Below are 24,539 nucleotides of genomic sequence, written 5' to 3'. Positions count from 1 at the left end.
CCACATCTTGAGTACATGCGACAATCTCAGGTCTAAGGATAAAGCGTATATGTTGTGTAAAGAGAGAACTACTTCTCGTGTTGGGTCAGTTCTAGCACATGTCTCCACATGTGTCCACATTATTAGTTCAACATCTCCATGTCCATGACTTGTGAAACATAGTCATCAACTAATACATGTGCTAGTCTAATATTCATGTGTGTCCTCACATGAACTCCGACTAGGGACAATTTTAGAATAACCATACAAGTAAAGAGTTTCACATACAATTCACATAATTGCAAATCAATTCAAGTAGCCTTTAATGGATATTCAATGAACACAATATACAAATCATGGATACAAATGGAATATCATCATCTCTATGATTGCCTCTAGGGCATACCTCCAACACTATTTCCCTGCAGCCTAGCGCCGCTAGCTCCCCCGGCCCGCTTTGCCTTTTCCTCCGGCCCGCAAAGCTGCCGCTTTCCCTTTTTCCCTTCGCCAGCTCATGTCGCTCGCTCGGCCCACTCCGTCGGCCTGCCCAGCGGCACCAGCCTTCTTCGGCAGGTCTGACGGGTGGGACCTACCCATCATCCCCGTCCTCCAGTCGGAACTCCACTCCGACCGCGCCCCGACTCCGCCCCTATATAAGCCCCCCCCACCTCGAGCACCCCGCAACAGCGCCCCCGAAACCCTAGCAAGCGCCGCCATCCGAGCTCCGGCACCACCGCCCTCTCTCCGCCTTCCGGTGAGCCTCGGTTACCGTGAATCGCCGAAAAGGGATCGCCTTGCTTTTCTCATGCTTCTGGTGTTTGCCGCGCACGAAACCGAGCCCTGGAGCGCCGTATCGGCTAATTCCGGCGAACCGCCGCCGCTCGTCGCCGCCCGCCGCCTGGTCCGCCGCTGCTTCGGTGTCGCCGATGACCGAGACCGTCGGATCCAAATCCGATGGCCCGTAGCGAGTCAACCAGATCGCGTACTCAATCGCGTCGCACCGTGCCTCTTTTACACTGAAGCCCTTGCCTTTTCCGCAAATCTAGTTCAAAAATAATTGTGTTTTGGTCCTGTTTTCTTTCGGTTTAGACCCTGAGTTTCTCTAAATCAACCCGCCATCCTAAGTTGCATTTTTGCATGTTAAACCTTCGGTTTATAGGCATAATCATGTATAAGCCCTCGGTTTTTCGCAGTTCGACCCTAGAAGTTTTGTTTTTCTCGCAGAAAAGCCCCTGGATCTTGTTTTAATCATATCTTTTGCATCTTAACTTCATTTTTCGCGTTCTTTATATCCACTTGTTTGTTTTAAAGTGTAGATTAATTTTTCAAGCTTGTTTTCTCTGTTTAGTTGTGATTTGTGTACTGTTTTCTTACTTTGTGCCCTTGTTTGCTTGTATGTGCTGATGTGACGCGTATAGACGTTCAGCAATTCGGGGGATTTGAAGATCAAGCCTTCGAGGAGTACGAACAGCAAGAGCAAGGCCAAGAAGTCAAGTCATGTCCTTGATCACTACTTCTCAGTCCTATACACTTTTACTTTCTCGTACTCAACAATTATGCTATGCCCTTGTTAAGATTAAATTGATGGGTCCCAATTAAGGTTTCCCTAGATTGAATTTACCTTTGCCTTGACCAACCGGGTGTACTTTTATGTTTGGTAGCTCATCCTTAGTTCCTACTTGGGATAAGTTGGTTTAATTGAACTCAATGATTAATCTTGCTTTACTTCTGTTATACCTTTCATTAATACAAGATCACAAACGTTTAATCGGAACATGGAGAGCCACCCAGGAAAACAGTGCTACCACAAGACTAATTGGCTCTGGTCTTGGCTAAATAATTAGAAACCTTACTCATGACGAGGCAAGAGGGGGGACTGAGTTGTTGCATCATTGTCCTGTGATAGTGTCGTTGTCAAGATTTGCGGATCAAGACTTAGACTAGTAAATTTTCTTTTATGTATGTAAGGCTTCGGATGGTGGCGTGGGAGACACGGGGTTAGACTGGTTCGGGCAAAGGAAGCCCTACGTCCAGTATCGAGGCTGCTCGTATTACCCACGCGGGGTTCTGTAGTAGGGGTTACAGATGGGCGAGAGACGGAACTGATCCCAGGTCTCTTGAGTGCGCTGGTGCTCTAAGGGCGTGCGAGAGTGTACTGTTGGCTTGAGGGAAAAAGTCTGAGTCCCCCGTCCCAGGATCCCCGGTCCTCCTTTTATATCGCAAGAGGGAGATCGGGGTTACAGTCGAGCCGGGCGTCCGGAGAAGAGGTAGAAAGGATAAGCCAAGTAGTAAAATGATACAAGGGGAGGGTCCCAAGGCCGCCGCTCTCGTTCCGGCCCCCGGTCCCTGTCAGCGCGTCCGGCGAGGGAGGGTGATTCCTTCCAAATCTTGTTGATGATCTCCCTGGTCGCCGTCGCTGTCGATCGTGATGATGAGCCTCAGCCTTGGCATCCATGCCCGCCGGGGAGGAGGTCCGATTCTGCTGCCCCGCCGATTAACGCAAGACCCGCACGTCGCGTCCCTAACACTGCCGTTGGGAGCACGGGGCGTGAGAGCAAGCGATGCGCCCTCCTGTGTCGTTCGGCACGGCTCATGAGTACCTTGTGGCGAATGAGAAGGAGCCGCGGCCACTGCAGCCCGCGCCGCACGGCCGCGCACCGGTATTCGGGACCGGTTGCGTTGGGGGCGCTGCTCCCTTTTGTCCTGACAGGGTCGCGGCGCATTTATGGCGAGGTCGATAGGGGGACCCACGAGATCGTCATCCTGATCCTCCAGTCCGCGCCCGAGGTGGATATTCGTCTTGTGGACCCGAGCGAGTCCGACCCCCGCGCCCAGGGTCGGGCGAGGCGGAATTTCCGTGGTGGGGGTCGGGCGCTCCCGACCCCGGTCCCCGGGGTCGGGCGAGGCGGAGTTTAGTCTTCAAGGAGTCGGGGGCGTCCGACCCCGGGACCCCGGGTCGAGCGAGGCGGAACGTGGCCTCTCCCTTCCATGTTGGGCCGACGGCAATTTCGTTACCTTAGATGGGCCTGGGCTTCCGTGACTGTTGCTTTAAGCGGCATTAGGAGGTCGTTAATATTTTTCCCCAATAGTAGCCCCCGAGCCTGTGGTGGAGCAAAGATGTTCCTCCAGAGGCTTTTTTCGCCGCCCGCCGGGGATCTCTGCTCGCCCTGCAAGCCGTAGTTGACCAGGGATGGGGAGTGTTGTTGGTCCGACTGGGCCAGGGAGTTCGATCAGGAGAGGTGTCCTGTGGATGACTTAGCGTGGCGAGACTCCTCATTGCTCCGTGGGGTGCTACCGCCTCGAGTCTCCAAATCGCGACCACACGCGTGGTTATTGGTTGCGATGCTAGCCCCCGAGCCCCCGCACGTTACCGGAGACCGATCGGGAGGCTAGATCAGCTTTTGATCGTTACCCCTCAAGCATCCGTTCGCTGGGACGGAGGGGATGAGACGTGCCACGCTATCCTCATTGGACGAACCGTGGTGCTCGTTGAGCTGCAAACGGGTCGGTTCGAGTGGAGTCCCGGTCCCCGTTCGGGGGGGTCCGGCTAGGGCCAAGCTGGTGGCGTACCCCAGGCTCTAGCCGGCCGGTTCATGTAGTTCCCGAGTTTGTTCGGTCGGATCCGGGGGCTCGTTGCCTTTCCTCGTGGAAAAACCATGAACTTTGATGCCGGTCTGGACTCGAATGTGAGTTTGAGACACCTGGGGCCGTCGCGCGCCCGGGTTATGGTCACTAGCGGACCCGTCCCTTCTCACCCCTCGCTCGTGGGCATCCTGAGGCGGCTATCGAACCTGTAGCGGGCCAGCCTTCGAACCTCTGGATCGTAATGGGCCGTAGGGGCATTTTCAGCCCCGTATCCCTTATTACCTTTCAGTGGGCCTTGGGCCAAATCGGGGCGGATGCTGCGTCCTGGGCCGAACGTGGGGGACGTCGTGTGCGCGTCTTATGGGAGGCGGAGATATGGAGGGTGCCGACCCACGAATCGAGGAGGAGAGGATGTTTCTGCGGCCGATCGTGCGCGCGGTTTCCGAAAAGAAAGTGGGCGTGACGGGGGCGTACCTGGCGCCGCATTTATGGCGACAAGGGCGTTGGTTCCGCTGCCTTCACGCCTTCCCTATAAAATGAAGGCTCCGCCTCGCTGGTTCCGCCTGCCTTCTGCTTTCAAGTCTTTTCGCCCTCCGAACTCGCCCTCAGCTCATCCGCGCCCGCTTCGCCTTCCTCCGCTTCAGCGCTACGCCCTTTCTTCCCATCCCCGTCAAGTTCCTTCCTCCTCCGGCGATGGGATCCTGGGGGATTTCTCACTTCAACTCCTCACGCGCCGAAGGCCTGGTGAGGAAAGGCCTCCTCTGCGAGAGGACGGAGGTGGGCGAGTGGGAGCTGCCGGGGTCGGAGCATGTGCCGACACCTCCCGCCGGCTACGTCGTCTCCTTCGCTCACTTCCACGAGCGGGGGTTCACGACTCCGCCGAGCCGCTTCTTTTGCGGGCTCCTCCACTACTACGGGCTTAAGCTTCAGCACCTCAACCCCAACGGGATCCAGCACATTACGGCGTTTGTCGCACTGTGCGAGGGGTTCCTGGGCATCGAGCCCAACTTCTCGCTGTGGAAGTACTTCTTCTCGGTGAGCCTGTACCAGAAGACGGAGAGGAGGGGGAACCAGCAGCGGTCGCCCCCGGTGCCGATCGGGTGCGCCGGAATTCACCTCCACCATACTCGCTCCAAGGAGTACATGGCGATGAAGACCTCGGCGTCCCACAAGGGGTGGCACAACCAGTGGTTCTATGTGAAGAACTACTCGAACTCCCCCCTGCCGGGGTTCACCGGCCGCACCATCGACGTGGCGCCGGAGGTGTGGTCGTACGGACCGGTCGAGAAGGAGAAGAAGCGGATCCTCGACCTGCTGCAGGCCATCGAGCAATTGAAGAGGAGAGGGCTTACCGGCGCCGGGGTCATTAGGGCATACCATGCCCGGCGGGTGGCGCCGCTGATGCTCCGGGTTCGTTCGCTCGCCGCCATGACTCCGGGCGCACCGACCGAGGGCACCGTCTTGGAGGCGGGCGCGCTCGCCGCCTTCGAGATCCGACAGCAGAGTCGGGAGGCGTTGGAGGACAAGGACGCCGAATACCCGGTGCCCGGGCACCCGCCGATGCGCCCGAACGAGGGCTTCGTCGACCTGGTAAGGGATTGGGGCGCCGACCTTCTTTTTTCGTGTCTCTTGGTCATCGCTCTGATGCGGGGCCATTTTGTGTTTGTAGGGCATGCTGACCCGGGTCGTGGACTCGCACCCGCCGGTGCCGGAGGACGCCGATCGGCGGACGCAAAACCGTCTCCTTGCCGAAGAGCAGAAGCGTCGTAAGGACAAGGAGATGGCGAAAAAGAAGAAGAAGGCCGCCAAGGAGTTCCAACGGCGGTGGAGAGGGCAGGTCGTGTCGGACGACGATGACGACGATGATGATGATGACGAGGAGGAAGATGAGGATGATGATGATGAGGAGGAAGAGCTGGTCTTATCCCCTCGGTCGGGTGCGCTCGTAATCCGGGAGGCGTGCCCGCAAACAGCCGTGAGGGATGAGGCGGAGGGATCGTCTGCCTTGGGCTTGGTTCCGCAAGGTTCCGGCGCCATGCCCCAGGGGTCGGTGCGGGGCGCTCTCCACGGGTCGGCGCGGGGCGCCCCCCAGGAGCCGGTGCGGGGCGCTCCTCAGGAGTCGGCACGGAGCGCTCCCCGGAGGTCTTCAGAGCCCACCCCTGCCGTCGCCCAAGAGCCGGCGTGGGGTGCCCGCCAGGAGTCCGTGCGGAGCGCTTCCCGAAGGTCCACGGAGCCCGCCCCCGCCGTCGCCCAGGAGCCGGCGCGGGGCGCCCCCCAGGAGTCAACGCGGAGCGCTCCCCGGAGGTCCACGGAGCCCACCCCCACCGTCGCGCCTGAGACCCAAGAGCAGAGGAGTGGCGACAAGCGGCCGCTGCCGGATGCCCCGGGGTCGGCGTCCGGCTTTGAGGCGAAGCGCGCGCGCCGTCCTTGCTCCGGAGGAACGTAAGTTGGATTTCCTCGTGAACCTTGCTCCTTTCCCTACCTTGCGTTCGTTTCAGCTAACATTTATTTGTTGTTCCACAGCGCCGCCCCCCGTGGCCTCGTCCTGCAGCTGGCGCCCAAAAAGGCGCTGCGGGTGTCGTCTGCCTCTGCGGGGCGAACCGCGGTCCCGCCCGCGGCGAGCGGTGGGGTCCCCGGTGAGGTCGCGGATCCCGCTGCGGAAGCGGCCCCCGTGACGGCGACCGGTGGATTGGCGGCGCCATCGGGCGCGGGAGAGGGCGTGGACCCCGTTCCGCCTTCCGCTTCCCTGGTCGACCCTTCGGTGCAGAGCATCGTTCCCCAGGGCCCTCAGACCAGGGAGGTGATCGACCTCGACGCCGACGAGGCGGAGGGGACGGCAGCGACGGGAGCAGGGACGGGTGTCCCAGCAGCCGCGACGGGAACGGCGGCGGCGACAGGGGAGGGAGTGCCTGCCTCCGCGGCCGCGGCGGAGGAGGTGTCGATGACGGAGGCGGGGACCTCCGCCCCGGAGGTCCCGGTGGAGGCGGCGCCGGCGGCGGAGGCGGAGGTGCCCGCTCGAGGGGCTCCGGCAGGGGCGGAGGAGCCTGCCTCGGCGGTTGCGGCGGAGGGCGAGGTGGCTGCGGGGGTACTTGTCCCGCCGCTTGCGTCGGAGGCGGTGGCGCCATTGAGCGGGTCCGCAGTGGCCCTGACAGCGACAGATGCGCAGGCGCCGGGACCGTCGGTGAACCCGGCGGCTTCCGGGTCGGGTCCCGCTTTGGCTTTGGCCACCTACATCCCCAGGGCGTGGAGGGGGTCTGTCCTGCGTTGGACGTCTCATGAGGACCCGCCGAGGCACCTCTTCACCCTGGACGACGCCGCAGAGTAGCGCAAGTGGCAGGCGGTGCAGGGCAGCCTCGCCAATGCCCGCGCGGCTCTATCCTCGGTGTTGGGGTAGTTGGACAACGTCGTCCTCCCTGGTAGCCAAGTACGTTGCCCCTTCTGTCGGTGATTGTCCCTTTCCCGTTGCCTTGCCCCTGATGGTGTATTGCTTTGTAGGCTCTCCAAGAGTGCAGTCGGGGGAAATCTGATTTCCTCCAGCTGGAGCGGGGGCTCTGGGAGCGCTTCAACTTGGAGAGGGAGCAAACCAGGGACCTAACCATGCAGGTTGCCGCCGCCCAGGGGGCCATTAACGACCTGCTGAGGCGCGAGCAGGCGGCACATGAGGAGGTGCGGCGGTCGGAAGACAAACTCCAAGCCGTCGTCAACAAGGCCCGCCTCGACCGTGAGGAGTTCCAGGCCGCTGCCGAAAAGGCCCGCCACGACGCCGAGGAGCTCGCACGGGTGAAGGGGGAGCATGAAGCCCTCCAGAAGACCGTCGAGCGCATCCGGCGCGAACGGCAAAAGGCTTGGCAGGACCGGGACGCCGAGAAGGTCCGGAAGGAGGAGGCCAAGAAGGCGGCGGCCGACCTTGGGGCGGAGGTCGGTCAGCTTCAAGCGCAAGCGCGGGAGCTTCAGGCCTCCGTGGCCCAGGGGCTCGATCGGGAGCGCCAGCTGAAGGCCTAGTCCGAGGGTAAGACTCTGTTCATTTCTTTGTCTTTGTGATGTTGCGGTGATTTTTGATTTAGCGGGTTCTTCTGGGTGATCCTTGCAAGCGAGCTTACCCTGCTGAGGGAGGCGCTCGCCACGGAACGCGCTGAGCACGGCAACCCGCAGGATGCGGTCCGCGTCATCTGTGACGGGCTCAGCGTGGTCCACGAGGAGGAGACGAGCTCGCTGGCGACTCGTGTCCTCGGGACCTACCGCCGAGCCCACAAGATCGCCCTGGAGGCGCTCCACACCGGCGTGAGGCGAGGCTTCGGGGTCTTCGGCTCCCACTACTCTGGCATCAACTTCGCCGGGATGAGCGGGGGTACGCCGCTGGCTACTCCGAGGCTGAGCTGGACGAGATCAACGCGTCGGTGTTCACCCCGGCGGAGGCCTTGGCGAAGCTCCTGGAGGATGAGGCCGTCCCTCCCGAAGATCCCCCGGCGAGCTAACTGTGTTGGGCTGGCGCCCTAGATGTAAATACATTAGTTTCAGACTTGTTTTGTGATGGCCATAGAGGCCTTTCCTATAACTTGTCGTGCAACAGTTTCCAATCCCCTTTCTTTTTTTTTGGACTTGGAAAGTCTGGAGTGCGTTGTCGGGCATGTCAGTAAGCTTTGATGAGCGAAGGTACCGTAGCCGCTGGGGCGTAGGTTTTTCGCAGTCCAATCAATCTTGCCTGAACACCGTTTGCGCACTCTCTCCTTTTTGTGCCCAAATGTTCAGAAAGGGGGGCTCGGTTCGGAAGAAAAAATATTTTTCAGATGGTGCCAAGTGGCTTGTGCCAGAGCCCTTGATAGCCCTCGAGGGATATGCGACCCTGGAGCGAAGCTAGGGTTGGATATTCCTGAGCTCGACGGGAAAATCTTAAACAAAACTGGTTCGAAATTTCTTGTTCCGCAAAAAGAAAACTTCGAAATTTACAGACGAGTCTACGTACAGAACTTGGAAATGAAAACTAGTGGTAAAAGTGCCTTAGCTGTTCTATGTTCCAAGCATTGCCGAAGATCTGCCCGTCGGGGGTCGCTAGCTTGTAGGTGCCTGGCCGTAGTACTTGCGCGACGATGAAGGGAGCTTCCCACGGGGGAGTTAGCTTGTGCCGACCCCTATTATCCTGGACGAGGCGGAGCACCAGGTCGCCTACGTTAAAGGCTCGGCCTTGCACCTTGCGGCTGTGGTAACGCCGTAGGGCCTGCTGGTACTTAGCTGAGTCCAGCAGGGCCACATCGCGTGCCTCGTCGAGCTGATCTTGTGCGTCTTCAAGCGATGCCTGGTTCCCTTGTTCGTCGTACGCTTTGACCCTCGGCGATCCGTATTCCAGGTCGGTCGGCAAGATGGCCTCGGACCCGTAGACCATGAAGAACGGGGTGAAGCCAGTCGCCCGACTGGGGCTTGTCCTCAGGCTCCAAAGGACCGCGGGAAGCTCGGCGACCCACCGTCCGCCAAACTTTTTCAGGCGGTCGAAGATCCGTGGCTTGAGCTTGTGGAGTATCATGCCGTTGGCTCACTCGACCTGCCCGTTCGTGCGGGGGTGTGCCACGGCCGACCAGTCCACTCGGATGTGGTGGTCATCGCAGAACTGGAGGAATTTCTTCCCGGTGAACTGCGTGCCGTTGTCGGTGATCATGGAGTTGGGGATTCCGAAGCGGTGGATGATGTCGGTGAAGAACTGTACCGCCTGCTCGGACTTGATTTGCGCCACCGGTCTTGCTTCGATCCACTTAGAGAACTTGTCGACGGCGACAAGTAGGTGGGTGAAGCCCCCGGGCGCTTTCTTGAAGGGCCTGACGAGATCCAGCCCCCAGACCACGAACGGCCATGTGATGGGGATGGTCTGGAGCGCCTGCGCGGGCAGGTGGGTTTGGCGCGCAAAGAACTGGCACCCCTCAGAGGTACGGACTACTTGGGTAGCGTCGGCGACCGCCGTCGGCCAGTAGAAGCCTTGCCGGAAGGCGTTGCCGACGAGGGTCCTTGGTGCAGCGTGGTGGCCGCAGGCTCTGGCGTGGATGTCCTGGATCAGTGCCCTTCCCTATTCGATCAGGATGCAGCGCTGGAGCATGCCGGTGTGGCTTCTCTTGTAGAGCTCCTGATCGATAATGGTGAAGGATTTGGTGCGACGCGCGATCCTACGGGCCTCCATTTTGTTCGCCGGGAGCGTGTCGCGGACGAGGTAGTTGAGGTATGGGGCTCTCCAGTCGGCCGGGGGGTCGGGCCCCTCCGCGGGGTCCGACGCGATTTCCATGACCAAGGGGCCGGAGGGGTCGGCTTCCGAGGCCGAGTCAGACGAAGCGACGCCTACCCCGTCAGGGCTGGCGTCAGGGCCTGAGACGGGTGGCGCGCTGCCAACCTCTCCTAGGTCGGGGCCTGATCCCGGGGCCGGTAGCGCTTCGCCGACCCCCGCTGGTTCTGGGTAATGGATCGAAGCCTTGAACTGGTCGCTGACGAAGACACCGTCGGGGACGGGCATTCGGCCGGATGCTGCCTTCGCCAGCTCATCGGCGGCTTCGTTGAAGCGCCTTGCGACGTGGTTGAGCTCCAGCCCGTCGAACTTGTCTTCAAGCTTCCGAACCTCGTTGCAGTAGGCTGCCATCTTGGGGTCGTGGCAGCTCCACTCCTTCATGACTTGTTCGACGACTAGCTGGGAGTCGCCCCGGATGTCTAGCCGGCGGATGCCCAGCTCGATGGTGATGCGAAGCCCGTTAAGGAGGGCCTCGTACTCGGTGACATTGTTGGATGCAGGAAAGTGGAGGCGGATCATGTACCTGATGCGCATGCCTAGAGGAGAGACGAAGACGAGGCCTGCTCCGGCCCGGGCCCTCATCAACGATCCATCGAAGTACATTGTCCAGTACTCCTGCTTCTCCGGCGCTGATGGCATTTGGATCTCCGTCCACTCTGCTATGAAATCGGCAAGTACCTGGGACTTGATGGCGGTGCGGGAGGCATAGGTGATACCCTGGTCCATGAGCTCGAGCGCCCATTTCGCGATCCGTCCCGTGGCGTCCTAGTTCTGGATTACTTCGCCTAGTGGGAACGACGAAACAACCGTTACCGGGTGGGAGGTGAAGTAGTGGCGCAGCTTCCTCTTCGTGATGAGGACGGCGTAGATGAGCTTCTGGATCTGCGGGTAACGCGCCTTGGACTCGGACAGGACTTCGCTGACGAAATACACCGGGCGTTGTACCTTGAGAGCGTGTCCCTCCTCTTCCCGTTCCACCACTAAGGCCGCGCTAACCACCTAGTGGTCGCCGCGATGTAGAGCAGGAGGGGCTCGCCGTCGGTCGACGGGACCAGGACCGGGGCCTTCGTTAGGAGGTCCTTGAGTCGGTCAAGTGCCTCCTGGGCCTCGTCGGTCCATTCGAAGTGGTCTGTCTTCTTCAGGAGTCGATAGAGAGGAAGCCCCCGTTCGCCAAGGCGCGAGATGAAGCGGCTCAGGGCCGCTAAGCATCCCATGACGCGCTGGACTCCCTTCATGTTTCGGATTAGCCCCATGTCGCTGATGGCCGCTATCTTCTCCGGATTGGCTTCGATGCCGCGCACGGAGACGATGAAGCCTAGCAGCATGCCCCTTGGAACTCCGAAAATGCATTTTTCGGGATTGAGCTTAATACGCTTATCCCTCAGCCTTTCGAAGGCTAGTTCAAGGTCAGGGACAAGCTGGTGGCCCCTCTTGGATTTGACCACGATATCGTCAACGTAAGCCTCAACGGTCTGCCCGATGAGGTCCCCGAAGCACTTCAGCATGCATCGCTGGAATGTAGCCCCCGCGTTTTTGAGGCCGAATGGCATCTTAACGTAGCAGTAGGGGCTGAAGGGGGTGATGAAAGAGGTGGCGAGCCGGTCGGATTCTTTCATCGCGATCTGATGGTAGCTAGAATACGCGTCAAGGAAGCTAAGGGTTTCGCACCCGGCGGTCGAGTCGACTATCTGATCTATGCGTGGCAAAGGAAATGGATCCTTTGGGACGCTTTGTTGAGACCGGTATAATCAACACACATCCTCCATTTACCATTCTTTTTTCGTACAAGAATAGGGTTAGCTAGCCACTCGGGGTGGTACACTTCCTTGATGAATCCGGCCGTCAAAAGCTTCTGGAGCTCCTCGCCGATGGCCTTGCGCCTCTTGTCATCGAAGCGGTGCAGTCCTTGCTTCACTGGCTTGGAGCCAGCCTTGATGTTCAAGGAGTGCTCGGCGACTTCTCTCAGAATGTCGGGCATGTCCGAGGGCTTCCACGCGAAGACGTCGCTGGTCGCGCGGAGGAAGCCGACGAGCGCGCTTTCCTATTTGGGAGATAGGGTAGCGCCGATCCGCACGGTCTTGCCGTCGGAGCTGCTGGGGTCGAGGAGGACCTCCTTGACGCCTTCGGTGGCCTCGAAGGAGGTGGCCGACTGCTTGGAGTCGGGCTGGTCCTCGGCGCCCTCCGCGAGCTGGACCACCAGATCCCCCGTGAAGGTGATGGCTGCGGCGTACTCGCAGCACTCCACGTCGCACTCATACACCTTTTGGAAAGACGTGCCGACGGTGATGACCCCGTTGGGCCCCGGTAGCTTGAGCTTGAGGTAGGTATAGTTGGGGATGGCCATGAACTTCGCGTAGCATGGTCGCCCCAGGATGGCGTGATAGGTTCCGCGGAACCCCACCACTTCAAAGGTGAGGACCTCCTTCCTATAGTTGGAAGGGGTCCTGAAAGTGACGGGCAAGTCGATTTGCCCGAGGGGCATCGCCTGTTTTCCCGGCACAATGCCGTGGAACGGTGCCTTGCTGGGGCGGAGGCGGGAGCGGTCAATCCCCATAGCGTCGAGGGTCACGGCGTAGAGGATGTTGAGGCCGCTGCCCCCATCCATGAGCACCTTGGTGAGGCGCGTCCTGCCGATGATGGGGTCGACGACGAGGGGGTAGCTTCCTGGATGCCGGACGCATCCCGGGTGGTCGGACCGGTCGAAGGTGATGGCCGATCCTGACCAGTCGAGGAAGGCCGGCGTTGCCGGCTCGGCCGCGTAAACCTCTCGGCGCTCCAGCTTCTGACGTCGCTTGGAGTCGTACGCCGCCGGGCCGCCGAAGATCATGAAGCAGCCGTCCACCTTGGGGAAGCCGTCTTCCTTCTCGTCGTCGCCCTTCTTCTCCTCATTAGGCTTCTGCTTCCGGTCGCCCTTCACTGGGTTGCCTACGAAGTGCCTCTTCATGAGGTTGCAGTCCTTGTAGGCATGTTTCGCGGGGAACTCGTGGTTCGGGCACGGTCCCTTAAGCAGCTTGTCGAAGAAGCCAGGAGTGCCCTCCGGGGGTGGCTGTCCTCGCTTGCGCTCGACAGCAGCTACGAGGGGGGCCTCGCGCCGCTGCTTGCCCTTCTTCTTCTGCTAGCGGTTGGAGGTGCCCTCATCGGCATCCTCCTCCCGCTTTGCCTTACCTTTGGAGCGGTCGAAGATCGCTCCAACGGCCTCTTCGCCCGAGGCGTAGCTGGTGGCAATGTTGAGGAGCTCCTCCATGGTTCGCGAGCCTCGGCGCCCTAGCTCGTGGACGAGGGGCCGGCAGGAGGTTCCCGCTAGGAAGGCCCCTATGACGTCGGCATCCGCAACATTGGAGAGCTCAGTGCGCTTCCTGGAGAAGTGCCGGATGTAGTCCCGGAGGGACTTGTCTGATCCCTGGCGACAGCTCCAGAGGTCCCAGGAGTTACCGGGGCGCGTGTACGTGCCCTGGAAGTTTCCTATAAATACCTCCTTCAGGTCATTCCAGCAGCGGATCCATCCCGAAGGGATATGTTCCAACTAGGCTCGTGCCGAGTCGGCCATGAAGAGTGGTAGGTTGCGGATGATGAACAGATCATCGTCCATCCCGCTGGCTAGGCATGCGAGCCGGTAGCCGCTGAGCCAAACCCCAGGGTTTGTCTCCCCCGAGTATTTGGCTACATTCGTCGGTTGCCTGAAGCGCGGCGGAAAAGGCGCGTTCAGGATGCGCGCGGAAAAGGCCCGTGGCCCCGCCAGGCCGGGGCTCGGGCTGCGGTCTTCCTCGCTGTCGTAGTGCCCGCCGCGGTGGACGTGGTAGCCGCGATCTACCCCGTCCTCCCTATCCGCGCGGGAGCGCCTCCGCGCGTCCAGGGTGTCGCGGGCGTCGCGGACGGGGCCGACGCGTCGATGAACGGATCGAGCCCCGCCTCCCGCAGGTGGTGGTGTCCACTGGGCGGACGCGGCCTGGTTTGCCCTGGGAGGAGGCTGGTGGACAGACTCCCCCCGTCTCTCCGGGGGCGCATCGGGCGCCGCCCTGCTGGCATTTTGTCCGTGTCGCCGGGACGCGGAACTTTCCGCCTGCTGGACGGCGGCGCATTCGAGCAAGTCGCGCATCTCTTGGCGCGCCCATCGCTCCTCGGGCGTCGCCGGCTCGGGGAGTTGCCGGAGTAGGGCCACCACGGCTGCGACGTTCTGGCTGGCATGAGCAAAGAGCTGAGGGCGCTCTTCGTCCGCGCAGATACGCTGTTGGACGTCACGCGCCCGCTGTCGCGCTCCGCCTTCGTGGCGGGGGCGCTCGACCTCCTGGCGGGACGCCGCGCGTGCCTCCGGCTGCCGAAAGTGCTCCAGGGCCCTTGGTAAGGCCCCGGTCGTAGCCACGGCGTGCGGGGGGGGGGAGTCCTCTGTCTCCCCCTGGCGCCATTGTCGTTGGACCCCTCGGAGTGCATGTCAGCCATGAAGCACTCACGCGAGGGGTGGCGGCTCCCGTTGCTGGAGCCGGTGTCGGAGATCGTCCTCGCCACGCCTGCGAGCTTGTTGCTCGCGAGCAACACGGTCATGGACTGCGTCAGGAGGCGACCGTAAGTCACCGTGGCATTGCGCAGCCCGAAGAGCCAACCACCTGGGAAGGACCCTCTGGCGCGCGCCTGGCCGCTCGCCGCTGTCCCGGCGGTGGGGCCGGGGATGGCGGGACAAGCGGGCAAGACGAGGAGAGGGATCAGCTCGATCCCCTCCCCGGTGGCGAGGAAGTCCAGACTCCCGAAACGGATCAGGGAGCTCGGAGCGAAGCTTATGTCGTGGTTGGCCATCTGAAGCTGGAGACGTACGCGCAAAGGTCCCCTACCTGGCGCGCCAACTGTCGTTGTCAAGATTTGCGGATCAAGACTTAGACTAGTAAATTTTCTTTTATGCGCGTAAGGCTTCGGATGGTGGCGTTGGCGACACGGGGTTAGATTGGTTTGGGCAAAGGAAGGCCTACGTCCAGTATCGAGGCTGCTCGTATTACCCACGCGGGGTTCTATAGTAGGGGTTACAGATGGGCGAGAGAGGGAACTGATCCCAGGTCTCTTGAGTGCGCTGGTGCTCTAAGGGCGTGCGAGAGTGTACTGTTGGCTTGAGGGAAAAAGTCTGAGTCCCCCGTCCCAGGATCCCGGGTCCTCCTTTTATATCACAAGAGGGAGCTCGAGGTTACAGTCGAGCCGGGCATCCAGAGAAGAGGTAGAAAGGATAAGCCAAGTAGTAAAATGATACAAGGGGAGGGTCCCGAGGCCGCCGCTCTCGTTCCGGCCCCCGGTCCCTATCAGCGCGTCCAGCGAGGGAGGGTGATTCCTTCCAAATCTTGTCGATGATCTCCCTGGTCGCCATCGCCGTCGAGCATGATGATGAGCCTCAGCCTCGGCATCCGTGCCCGCCGGGGTGGAGGTCCGATTCTGCTGCCCCGCCAATTACCGCAAGACCCGCACGTCACGTCCCTGACACTGCCGTTGGGAGCACGGGGCGCGAGAGCAAGCGATGCGCCCTCCTGTGTCGTTCGGCGCGGCTCATGAGTACCTTGTGGCGAATCAGAAGGAGCCGTGGCCACTGCAGCCCGCGCCGCACGGCCGCGCACCGGTATTCGGGACCGGTTGCATTGGGGGCGCCACTCCCTTTCGTCCTGACAGGGCCGCGGAGGATTTATGGCGAGGTCGATAGGGGGACCCATGAGATCGTCATCCTGATCCTCTAGTCCGCGCCCGAGGCGGATATTCGTCTTGTGGACCCGAGCGAGTCCAACCCCCGCGCCCAAGGTCGGGCGAGGTGGAATTTCCGTGGTGGGGGTCGAGCGCTCCTGACCCCAGTCCCCGGGGTCGGGCGCTCCCGACCCCGGTCCCCGGGGTCGGGCGAGGCGGAGTTTAGTCTTCAAGGAGTCGGGGGCATCCGACCTCGGGACCTCGGGTCGGGCCGACGGCAATTTCGTTACCTTAGTGGGCCTGGGCTTTCATGACTGTTGCTTTAAGCGGCATTAGGAGGTCGTTAATATTTTCCCCCAACAGATAGGTTGTGCACGCAAAACATCGAAACCTTAGCGGGTTACCACTGACTAATGAATCTTTGTAAAGGCCTCGTAGCGTCCCTATGCAATCACACCTCGGAAGTGTGGAATGGTGCCTTGCAAACACTGCATGGTTGGGTCCAAAGTTCTTTTGAACTTTTACGCGACTTGTGGGTAAAGATGTGCGACCTCTGCAGAGTGTAAAACTGATCGATCAGCCGTGCTCACGGTTAAGAGCGGCCTTGACCCTCACATGATAATACTAACAAAAGATGGACTTAAATTGTTGTCATACCGCGCATATTTTGTTTACTTTATTTATGTTCATGTTTAATTTGGGGTGGTATAAATTTATACTTAGTTAATTGCTAATAAAATTTGACCAAGCTAATTAAAAGTTGATGCTATTTAGCTTTAGCCATACCTTGGTTGGCCTTACACTACACTATTCCCCATGACTTGCTGAGTACCAACCATAAGTGTACTCACCCTTGCAAAACCGCTGTTCAGACAAAGATAATCTGAGGAGTACCTGCATGAGTTTGAGGAGTTCTAGGCATACGGTTCTTCAGTCAGCAGCCTGTGGTGTCATCGTCGTCTTCGGAATCCGCTGCGTAATAAGTTAGGCTTGTGTTTTATTAAGACTTTCGGTCATGTAATAAAGTTTAATACTCTCTTTATTCACTTTGGCACTGCCTTTGTTATTCACTTATGTCGTACATGTGTGTAACTTGTTCCTGGCGCACATGTATTGAAAGCACTCGGTTTTGTCCTTAAAATCGGGTGTGACACGCCCCCTGCTGACGTATATAGCCGTTGGACCTCTACCTAAATTCATCCAACGTAACATCGAATCATCCGGTGCTGAAGGAGTTTTTCCTAAAAACTCCCTTGACGTTTTCAAAGTAAATATGCTTGGTCCGATTCCTTCATCTTCTAGCCATCGGAATATCTGGTGCTATAGGTCTTTCTCCGTCTTCTTTACAAATTGCTCCGACGCTTGTGAAAAGGACCCCGTCGGATCATCTGGTGTTTGCTGCAACTCAAGCTTACTTCTCAGTTGTACCAATTGCTTCGATGGTTGCTCCGATGACTCTCAGATCTTCTGGTGCTACTATTTTTTCTAAGTTGAATACCACCATTTGAGCGCATTGAATATCGTCACCTGGATGCTCTAAAATTATCACGGTGGATGTGTGGTTTCTCCATTGGTCACTTGATGAGCCTTGGTCTTCAATAGATGTATGGACACTCTAGCAACTCTGAATGGGCGAGTGGAGGGGGCATAAATAGCCCATGGACCTAAAAGAGCCTTGGCTCCAATAAGTATTCTATGCATTTCCATGCATCAACAAATTTTGCCCTTTTAAATTTCTGTTCTTACCTATTCTGGAATTTATCCCCAGTTGCTGCCTTTAGCTTTCACAAATAAGTTTTATAACATATTATATGAGCTATTTTACGAAACACAACACTAGACTATACTTGTGTTCGAAAATGACTAGTATAAACATATCCGACGGTCAAGTATATGACTTTTTACATTGTAATAATTACTAAATTATCCATAATAATGAACAGTTAGATCTTATATATATACTATATACTACTAAGTAGTAGTATTGTGTATCGTAAAAGAGCTCTATCATCTTGGTGTTCATTTTGTAGTAACGAGCCTGGTTTCCTTAAACAAAAGAGATGTGAGACGGTTGAGTGATAAGCATATTCTTGACGTGTTGCAAATTTCGGGTAAAATTTGTCCAGGTGTGTGGCTTAGCGTCCATTTGTTTCGCCTGATGTTTCTTCTGTATTAACGAGCTTGGTTATGACGGGTCCCTTCCATTGTGAGTTGTGACGGGCCCCTTCCAGGAATCCATGCCTAGCATCGATTTTTTACAAGTATCATAACATACTTAAAATTCAATCGGCCTGCTCCGTAGAAGCAGCCGCTTCTCCAGAAATAGAATCCAATATCGGCACTAGCACTTATGTATATTGTGTCGCATACATGGTCATAGTGAATGTTCATGGTTCAGATGGATTGACTATTGCATTCATGGTGTGCTCTAACTACGAATGGAAGCAATAATAGAATGCTCAGCTTCTGTTGCTGGCCATGCATGGTATAGCACTAGCAATGAGCAATAACTAACAACCGGTGGCGATCAAGTCGTTGGCCTTCTCCTTGAGAAGCTCCCACGCGGCCCGGACGTGCCGCATCTCTGTCATTGACCCACCCACGGCTAGGCGGATCACAAACTTGTCGTCCACGACGAAGTGCGTCATGAACGCCCGGCCGCTTGCATTCACCGCTGCGAGGAGGTCGCGGTTCAGGGCCTCCACAGCTTTATCCGCCATGAACCGCGGGCGGAGGCGGAAGCACACCAAGGAGAAGTTCCTTGGCACCACGACCTCAAACCGCTCGTCCGCCGCCACGACGTGCTCGAACCACTCTGCCATCTGGATGTGCCTCCGTATGTGCGCGCGCATTCCCGCCGCTCCATAGCGCCGTAGCACCACCCAGAGTTTGATGGCACGGAAGCGGCGTGACAGCGCGATCTGCCAGTCCTTGTAGTCGACCGTTTCCGCCATCTTAGACGCGGTGCCGACATTCTTGAGGTACTCCGGGTCAGCGGACAGTGCGTCGGTCATGGTGGTAGGGTTCGCCACCCAGAGGCAGCAGCAGTCCATGTTGGTGAGGAACCACTTATGTGGGTTCATGCTCACCGAGTCCGCGAGCTCGGCGCCGTCGAGGTGACCTTGGAACTCCGGGCAAATGGCTGCGCTTCCGGCGTAGGCTGCGTCGATGTGCAGCCAGGTTCCTGTAAAACATGTATTCTTGTCAGATGGTTATAGGAACTGATTGTTGATTGTTAAGTGAGCATGAATCGTGACTTGTGACCGCATAGCGCATTCCATTTCTACGTATTTAGTGTCACCGTATGGGTGATTAGCGTATAAGAGAGGGAGGTTGAATGAATTACCATAACGCCGGGCAACATGGCCGAGCTCGCGCACTCGGTCAATGGCCCCCAGACCAGTAGTGCCGACGGTGGCGCAGAGGTAAAGGGGAACCAGCCCGCGGGCGACGTCTTCCTCGATTGCTCTTTGGACGATGGTGGCGGTGAGGCCGTATCCCGAGTTTGCCGAAGTCCGCAGGATGCGGAAGTTTGCTGGAGGGATGCCGACGATGCTCGCGCCCTTCTGGAAGGTTGCGTGGGTCTGGTCCGAGGCATACACGACAAGCTTGAGGATGCCCTCATGTCCGAGCTTGCTGAGTGCACGGTCGCGCGCGGCAGCGAGAGTGCACACCACCGCCTCGCACGTGCTCCCATGCAGGACACCGCCTCCTCCTCCCTTGAAGTGGAAGCGCTCCGGTAGGCCGAGGAGGCTAGCCATCCAGTCAACCACGACCTGCTCCAGCTCAGTGGCCACCGGTGACGCCGTCCAGACGAACGGGACGACGTTGAGACCAGCCGACAACATCTCCCCGGCGAACCCTGCGGTGCTTGCATTCGCCGGGAAATAGGCAAAGAAGCTAGGGCTCTGCCAATGTGTGAGGCCGGGGAGGATATCCCGCTGCACATCATCCAGTATGCGATCCATGGATATCCCAGCGAATGAATCGGGGTTCAGTGGCATCATGGCTTCAAGTGGAAGGCTACCCATGGCCACGCAAGAAAACTGATTTCAAGGGGAAATTAGCTAGCTAGATAGCGTTCACTGCAGTACTGAAGGACTAATGAGTGATTTGGTTTCGAAGCCAACTTCTGGTTCCTATGTATAGACTGTGCATTCTGCCATGTGCACCACGAACACAGGTCACAGGAAAGACACTGACGGCATGCTCTACTACCTACCTTCCTGGTGACTCGCATTTTTTCTACAATCGTTTGTAACGTTTCCAATCTTTACAAGTAATAATTAATGATTATCATATCCCTGCAGAAACTATAATAAACTATGTATAATATGGGTGCATGCGGTCATCATGTGCGCATGTCGGAGAAGGTGCTCACGCGGTTGTGTCAGGAGCTCTGGGTGTCACATGTTGCAGACAGATGAAATTGCTTCCGTTCACAATCTCAGACATTTCCGTATGATGAAATATAATGTGCAAGCCAGTGGATTGCAGGTAAACTAGTATACAAAAAGTAGAGTGGATCGAAGGCTTAGGTATTAAATTTCTTTGCAGTTTTTTAGATAGTATTTTTCCACTAGGCATGCTCAAGAATAAAATATGAGCCCTATTCCTAAGACCACGTTTCCATATTTGAAGATACTAAATTACTTTTTTATGCATATATAAATCTTAAGATTAAATAAAATAATAAGAAAAACATAGAATACTAAAGAAAAGGGCAGTTTATTTGCGAGTAATACTTATTTTCTATATATGTTGTACTACAAAAATACGATTTCCCAAGACATTTTTTAGAAGAAATAGCTAAAATCCCTCAATACTAGTAAAATTATGGTTTTGTTTGCACACGTATTGTACATATGGTCCTCAAATTTTGACTTGCGCGCGGGGTTGGGGTGGGGTTGCTGAAGTGCCATGGTAAGAGCAGGTCCTACCGGTATCTCATCTCACCTCTCATCTTGACGCTAACAGTTCAACAGTGAAAACATGTCTCCAACCCACCCCTCGTGTGAGCCCCGTCCCTCATCTGCATTCTCATCCGTCACCCTATTCTCTCCCATGTAGGAGCACCCACCCAAGTTCTCATCAGGTTGAGCAACCAATCGCCCTCGGCCACGCCCTGGCTAGGAAAGTCCTGAATTGAGGCTACACCGTGCCGCCAGCCTGGCGCCGTGCCTCCACGATACCCATAGGGTGAGACAAAGAACGACCAAGGGGAGCCACCTAGATTCTGCGAGTGCCGCTTGCGTCTTCCCTCTACGGTCGGCCAGCTCGTGTTCTTGCTCCGGCCGCCCGAGCCATGATAATGTGCTACGCCGTAGCCTTGATCCACCCGATCCACCTCACTCTGGCATCAGACGCTAGTGTATGTGTTCAACAGGAGAAAGATTGCACCGACACCACCAGAGACGCAGGACATCCCATGCAGAATATCTTGATTCTTGAAAAACAGTTGTGCAGTAGCGAAGCCATGTCCATCACGCACGTGGACCCTCGCGCTGAATCTCAAGGGTTAAAGAAACCATCTCAACCTTGATCTAATGCAAAACAGATTCTCAAAGGGCACAAGGTGCTTCTCTGAAAGTTTCAATAGGACTGCCACTCCTCGTGCGCCGACCATCTCCAGTGTCGTGAATTGATTATATTTGCGGATTCCAAATCGATTAGACTGCAGACAAAACAATATAGTATTCAGCCTCGTGCATCACGATCTTATTAGGAGGGAGGTTTTGCATGGGGTACACAATCACTACCACGCTAGCTGCTAGCTCTCACAGGTCACGTCACACCATACAAGCAATCCCATACTTGTCAAAGAATGCATGATTTTCAGGTTGGTGAACAAAGCCTAGCTCGAAGCTCTATATAAACGGCCCCTTTCGCCTCATCGATCATTCAGCCACCAGCAATCACAACAACAAGGTACACACACCTTCATCAGTTAGTTGAGCTCCAATCCCGGGAGGTAGATGGGTTCCGCCGCGGACATGGCCATAGCCGACGAGGAGACATGCATGCACGCTCTGCAGCTAGTGTCGTCGGCCATCCTGCCGATGACGCTAAGAACTGCCATTGAGCTGGGCCTGCTCGAGACCCTTGTGGGCGCCAGCGGGAAGGCTCTCACTCCCAAGGAGGTGGCCGCGAAGCTGCCTTCCAAGGCCAACCCCGCCGCGCCGTCCATGGTGGATCGCTTAATTGCTGCGACTGCTGGCGTCCTACAAAGTTGTGTCCTGCGTGGTGGAGGAGGCCGAGGATGGCAGCCTGTGCCGCCAGTACAGCGCCGCGCCAGTGTGCAAGTGGCTCACCCCCAACGAGGATGGTGTCTCCATGGCTCCGTTCCACCTCCTCGCCAACGACAAGCTCTTCATGCACGCCTGGAGCTACATGACGGACGCGGTCCTTGAGGGTGGCAGCCCATTCAACAGGGCGTTTGGGACGCCTTCCTGGTTCGACTACGCCGGTACTGGCGCACGCTTCAACGGGGTCTTCAATGAGGCCATGAAGCAGCATTCCGTCATCCTCACCAAGAAGCTCTTGGAGCTCTACACGGGCTTCGACGGCGTCCGCACCCTCGTCGACGTTGGCGGCGGCCTCGGCTCCACCATCCATGCCATCACCTCCAGGTACCCGACCATTCAAGGGATCAACTTCGACCTTCCCCACGTCATCTCCGAGGCGCCGGCCTACCCCGACGTGCAGGTGCAGCACGTGGGAGGCGACATGTTTGAGAAGGTGCCCTCCGGCGACGCCATCCTCATGAAGTGGATCCTCAATTGCTGGGGCGACAACCACTGCGCCAAGCTGCTCAAGAACTGCTACGAGGCGCTGCCTCCGCACGGCAAGCTCATCAGTGTCGAGTGCATCCTGCCGGTGAACCCGGATGCCACAAACAGCGCGCAGGGGTTGATCGGCGTCGACGTGTGCCTGCTCGCGTACAGCCCCGACGGCAAGGAGAGGTACGAGAGGGAGTTTGTGGAGCTCGCCAAGGGCGCCGGGTTTACCAGCGTCAAGTCCACCTACATCTACGCCAACTTCTGGGCCATCGAGTATACCAAGTAGCCGCCATTGTCGTTGTTGCTGGGCTGGCTGGTGCCTCCATATATTCTGCATAAAAAAGTAGAATAACATGTCCGCATTGCTTTCTTGGGTTTGTTTCCCTGTTGCCGGCGCTACAGCTCGCATGGTGTGTCCTGTAACCTCCACGTCCATACTAATTGGAATAAAATGAAGGAAGAGCAGCCGTTTCGTTTCTCTCGTGGTTTTGCATTGCTCTATGATCATGGTGCAGATGGATGACTATTGCCTTCATGGTGCTAAAGCAAATTGAAAGGAATCGGTGCTCGTACCCTAAGAAGGGGAGGGGTGAATTAGGCTAGCTTAAAATCCTTGGCCTATGACTTCCACTACTTGCTTCCAAACATAAACTAGATCATGCTATCTACATGTGCATCTATGGTTGATCTAGTGAAACTTCCCACCCACAAAGAGTTTTGCAACCTAGAGCCAATCCTAACAAGGTACTACTCTGGAAAGTAATTAAAGGCACTCAAGTTGCGAGAATGTAGTGCGGAAATGTAAAGGAGTGGGTTAGGAAAGATGCAAACCCAGCACGACGATTTATCACATGGTATCGGTAGCCAAATGCCACCCCTAGTCCATGCGTTGGAGCTCCACCAAGGACATGCTCCTGCTCACCAAGTCTCTCCCGGTCAAGGTCTTGGGCTCGCTACAAAGGCTCTAGCCAAGCCGGATGACAAGCTATCCACAAACGCAAGGCTCACTACTACCCCCATTCGGTCACCTTGACGTCATCTCCACCATGGAGCTGCTCCACGAAGGAAGGAGTCTTCTTGTCCCCCGCATCCGGCTGTCGACGCTGCTCCACACTGAGCTGGGGTGTCGAAGACTTGCCTGAGAGCCACAAAGACCCCAAGACGCCGGCGCCCCAAGCTTACAATAGTGGATCACTCCTTGAACCAATCACAAGGTAGCAACACCTTGCACTACTCTCTCTAGGCCTATCCTAGAGCTAATCAATCTCTTAGCTCGTGCTAAGCCTTGGATTATCGCTTTTGCACTTTTGGTGGCATGGATGTGTTCTTGATGGGCCTTGGTCTTCAATCGATGTATGGACAATCCAGCACCTCTGAATGGGCGAGTGGAGAGGGCATAAATAGCCCATGGATCTCAAAGAGCCTTCGCTACAACGGCTAGTAAAATATGTGAGCATTGGATGATCCGATGGTCACTTGAGATAGGCATCGGATCATCTGGTGCCCTGTAACACCTAAATTTTTTAAAGAATTTAAATACACGAAAATTTGCTCAATAAGGATGTCATTTAAATTTCTAGGCATTTAATTTTATTTTCTCTAAATTAAATTAAACCATCATAGGAGTTCTTTGTGCATTGCATGCTGGTGCATTTATTTTGATTGCTTGTGTTTGAATCAAATTTGAATCTCAATTTCAATTTCAACTTTAAAAATATTTCTTTCCCTCTTTTCTCTTCGTCCTCCTAGGCTGCCTCCTTCTCCTCCTCCATTCTCTTTCAGCCCGGATCCTATTTTCCTGCAGCCCAGCGCCACCAGCTCCCCCGGCCCGCTCCGCCTTTTCCTTCGGCCCGCGAAGCTGCTGCTTTCCCTCTTTCCCTTGCCAGCCCATGTCGCTCGCTCGGCCCACTCTGTCGGCCTGCCCAGCGGCAGCGGCCTCCTTCCGCAGGTCTGACAGCTGGGACCTACCCGTCATCCCCGTCATCCGGCCGTATCCGGCTAGGACTCCACTCCGACCGCCAGCGGACTCCGCTCCTATATAAGCCGCCGCCCCGCCCCCCCTCCCCCCCCTCCCCGCGACCTCGAGCACGCCGCAATAGCGCCCCCAAAACCCTACCAAGCGCTGCCACCAAAGCTCCAGCACCGCCACCCTCTCTCCGCCGCCGCCTTCCGGTGAGCCTCGGTCATCGTGAACCACCAAAACGGGATCGCCTTTCTTTTCTCATGCTTCCTGTGTTTTCCGTGCGCGAAATCGAGCCCTGGAGCGCCGTATCGGCTAATTCCGA

The 24,539-nt window shown here is 57.1% G+C and overlaps 2 protein-coding genes and 1 pseudogene across 2 annotated transcripts; 1 reads left to right on the top strand and 2 right to left on the bottom strand.

Annotated features, from left to right (window-relative positions):
• Positions 1–11,867: 11,867 nt before the first annotated feature.
• LOC140223569 (uncharacterized) lies at positions 11,868–12,431 on the bottom strand. Its single transcript, XM_072295521.1, has one exon. The coding sequence runs from the start codon at positions 12,429–12,431 to the stop codon at positions 11,868–11,870; it is 564 nt and encodes a 187-aa protein (XP_072151622.1).
• Positions 12,432–17,800: 5,369 nt separating this feature from the next.
• LOC117866450 (phenylacetaldehyde synthase) lies at positions 17,801–19,526 on the bottom strand. The gene is made up of 2 exons (XM_034750657.2): positions 18,822–19,526; positions 17,801–18,659 (listed from the first exon to the last, which is right to left on the bottom strand). The coding sequence occupies exons 1-2, from the start codon at positions 19,504–19,506 to the stop codon at positions 17,986–17,988; spliced, it is 1,359 nt and encodes a 452-aa protein (XP_034606548.1). The 5' UTR covers positions 19,507–19,526; the 3' UTR covers positions 17,801–17,985.
• Positions 19,527–21,244: 1,718 nt separating this feature from the next.
• LOC117866452 (tricetin 3',4',5'-O-trimethyltransferase-like) lies at positions 21,245–22,624 on the top strand (annotated as a pseudogene).
• The last annotated feature ends 1,915 nt before the right edge of the window (positions 22,625–24,539 follow it).

The sequence above is a fragment of the Setaria viridis genome, chromosome 8, assembly GCF_005286985.2.
Source record: "Setaria viridis chromosome 8, Setaria_viridis_v4.0, whole genome shotgun sequence".
NCBI lineage: Eukaryota > Viridiplantae > Streptophyta > Magnoliopsida > Poales > Poaceae > Setaria > Setaria viridis.
The sequence above is the reverse complement of the archived record's forward strand: the minus strand, read 5'-3'. Positions and strand labels throughout refer to the sequence as shown.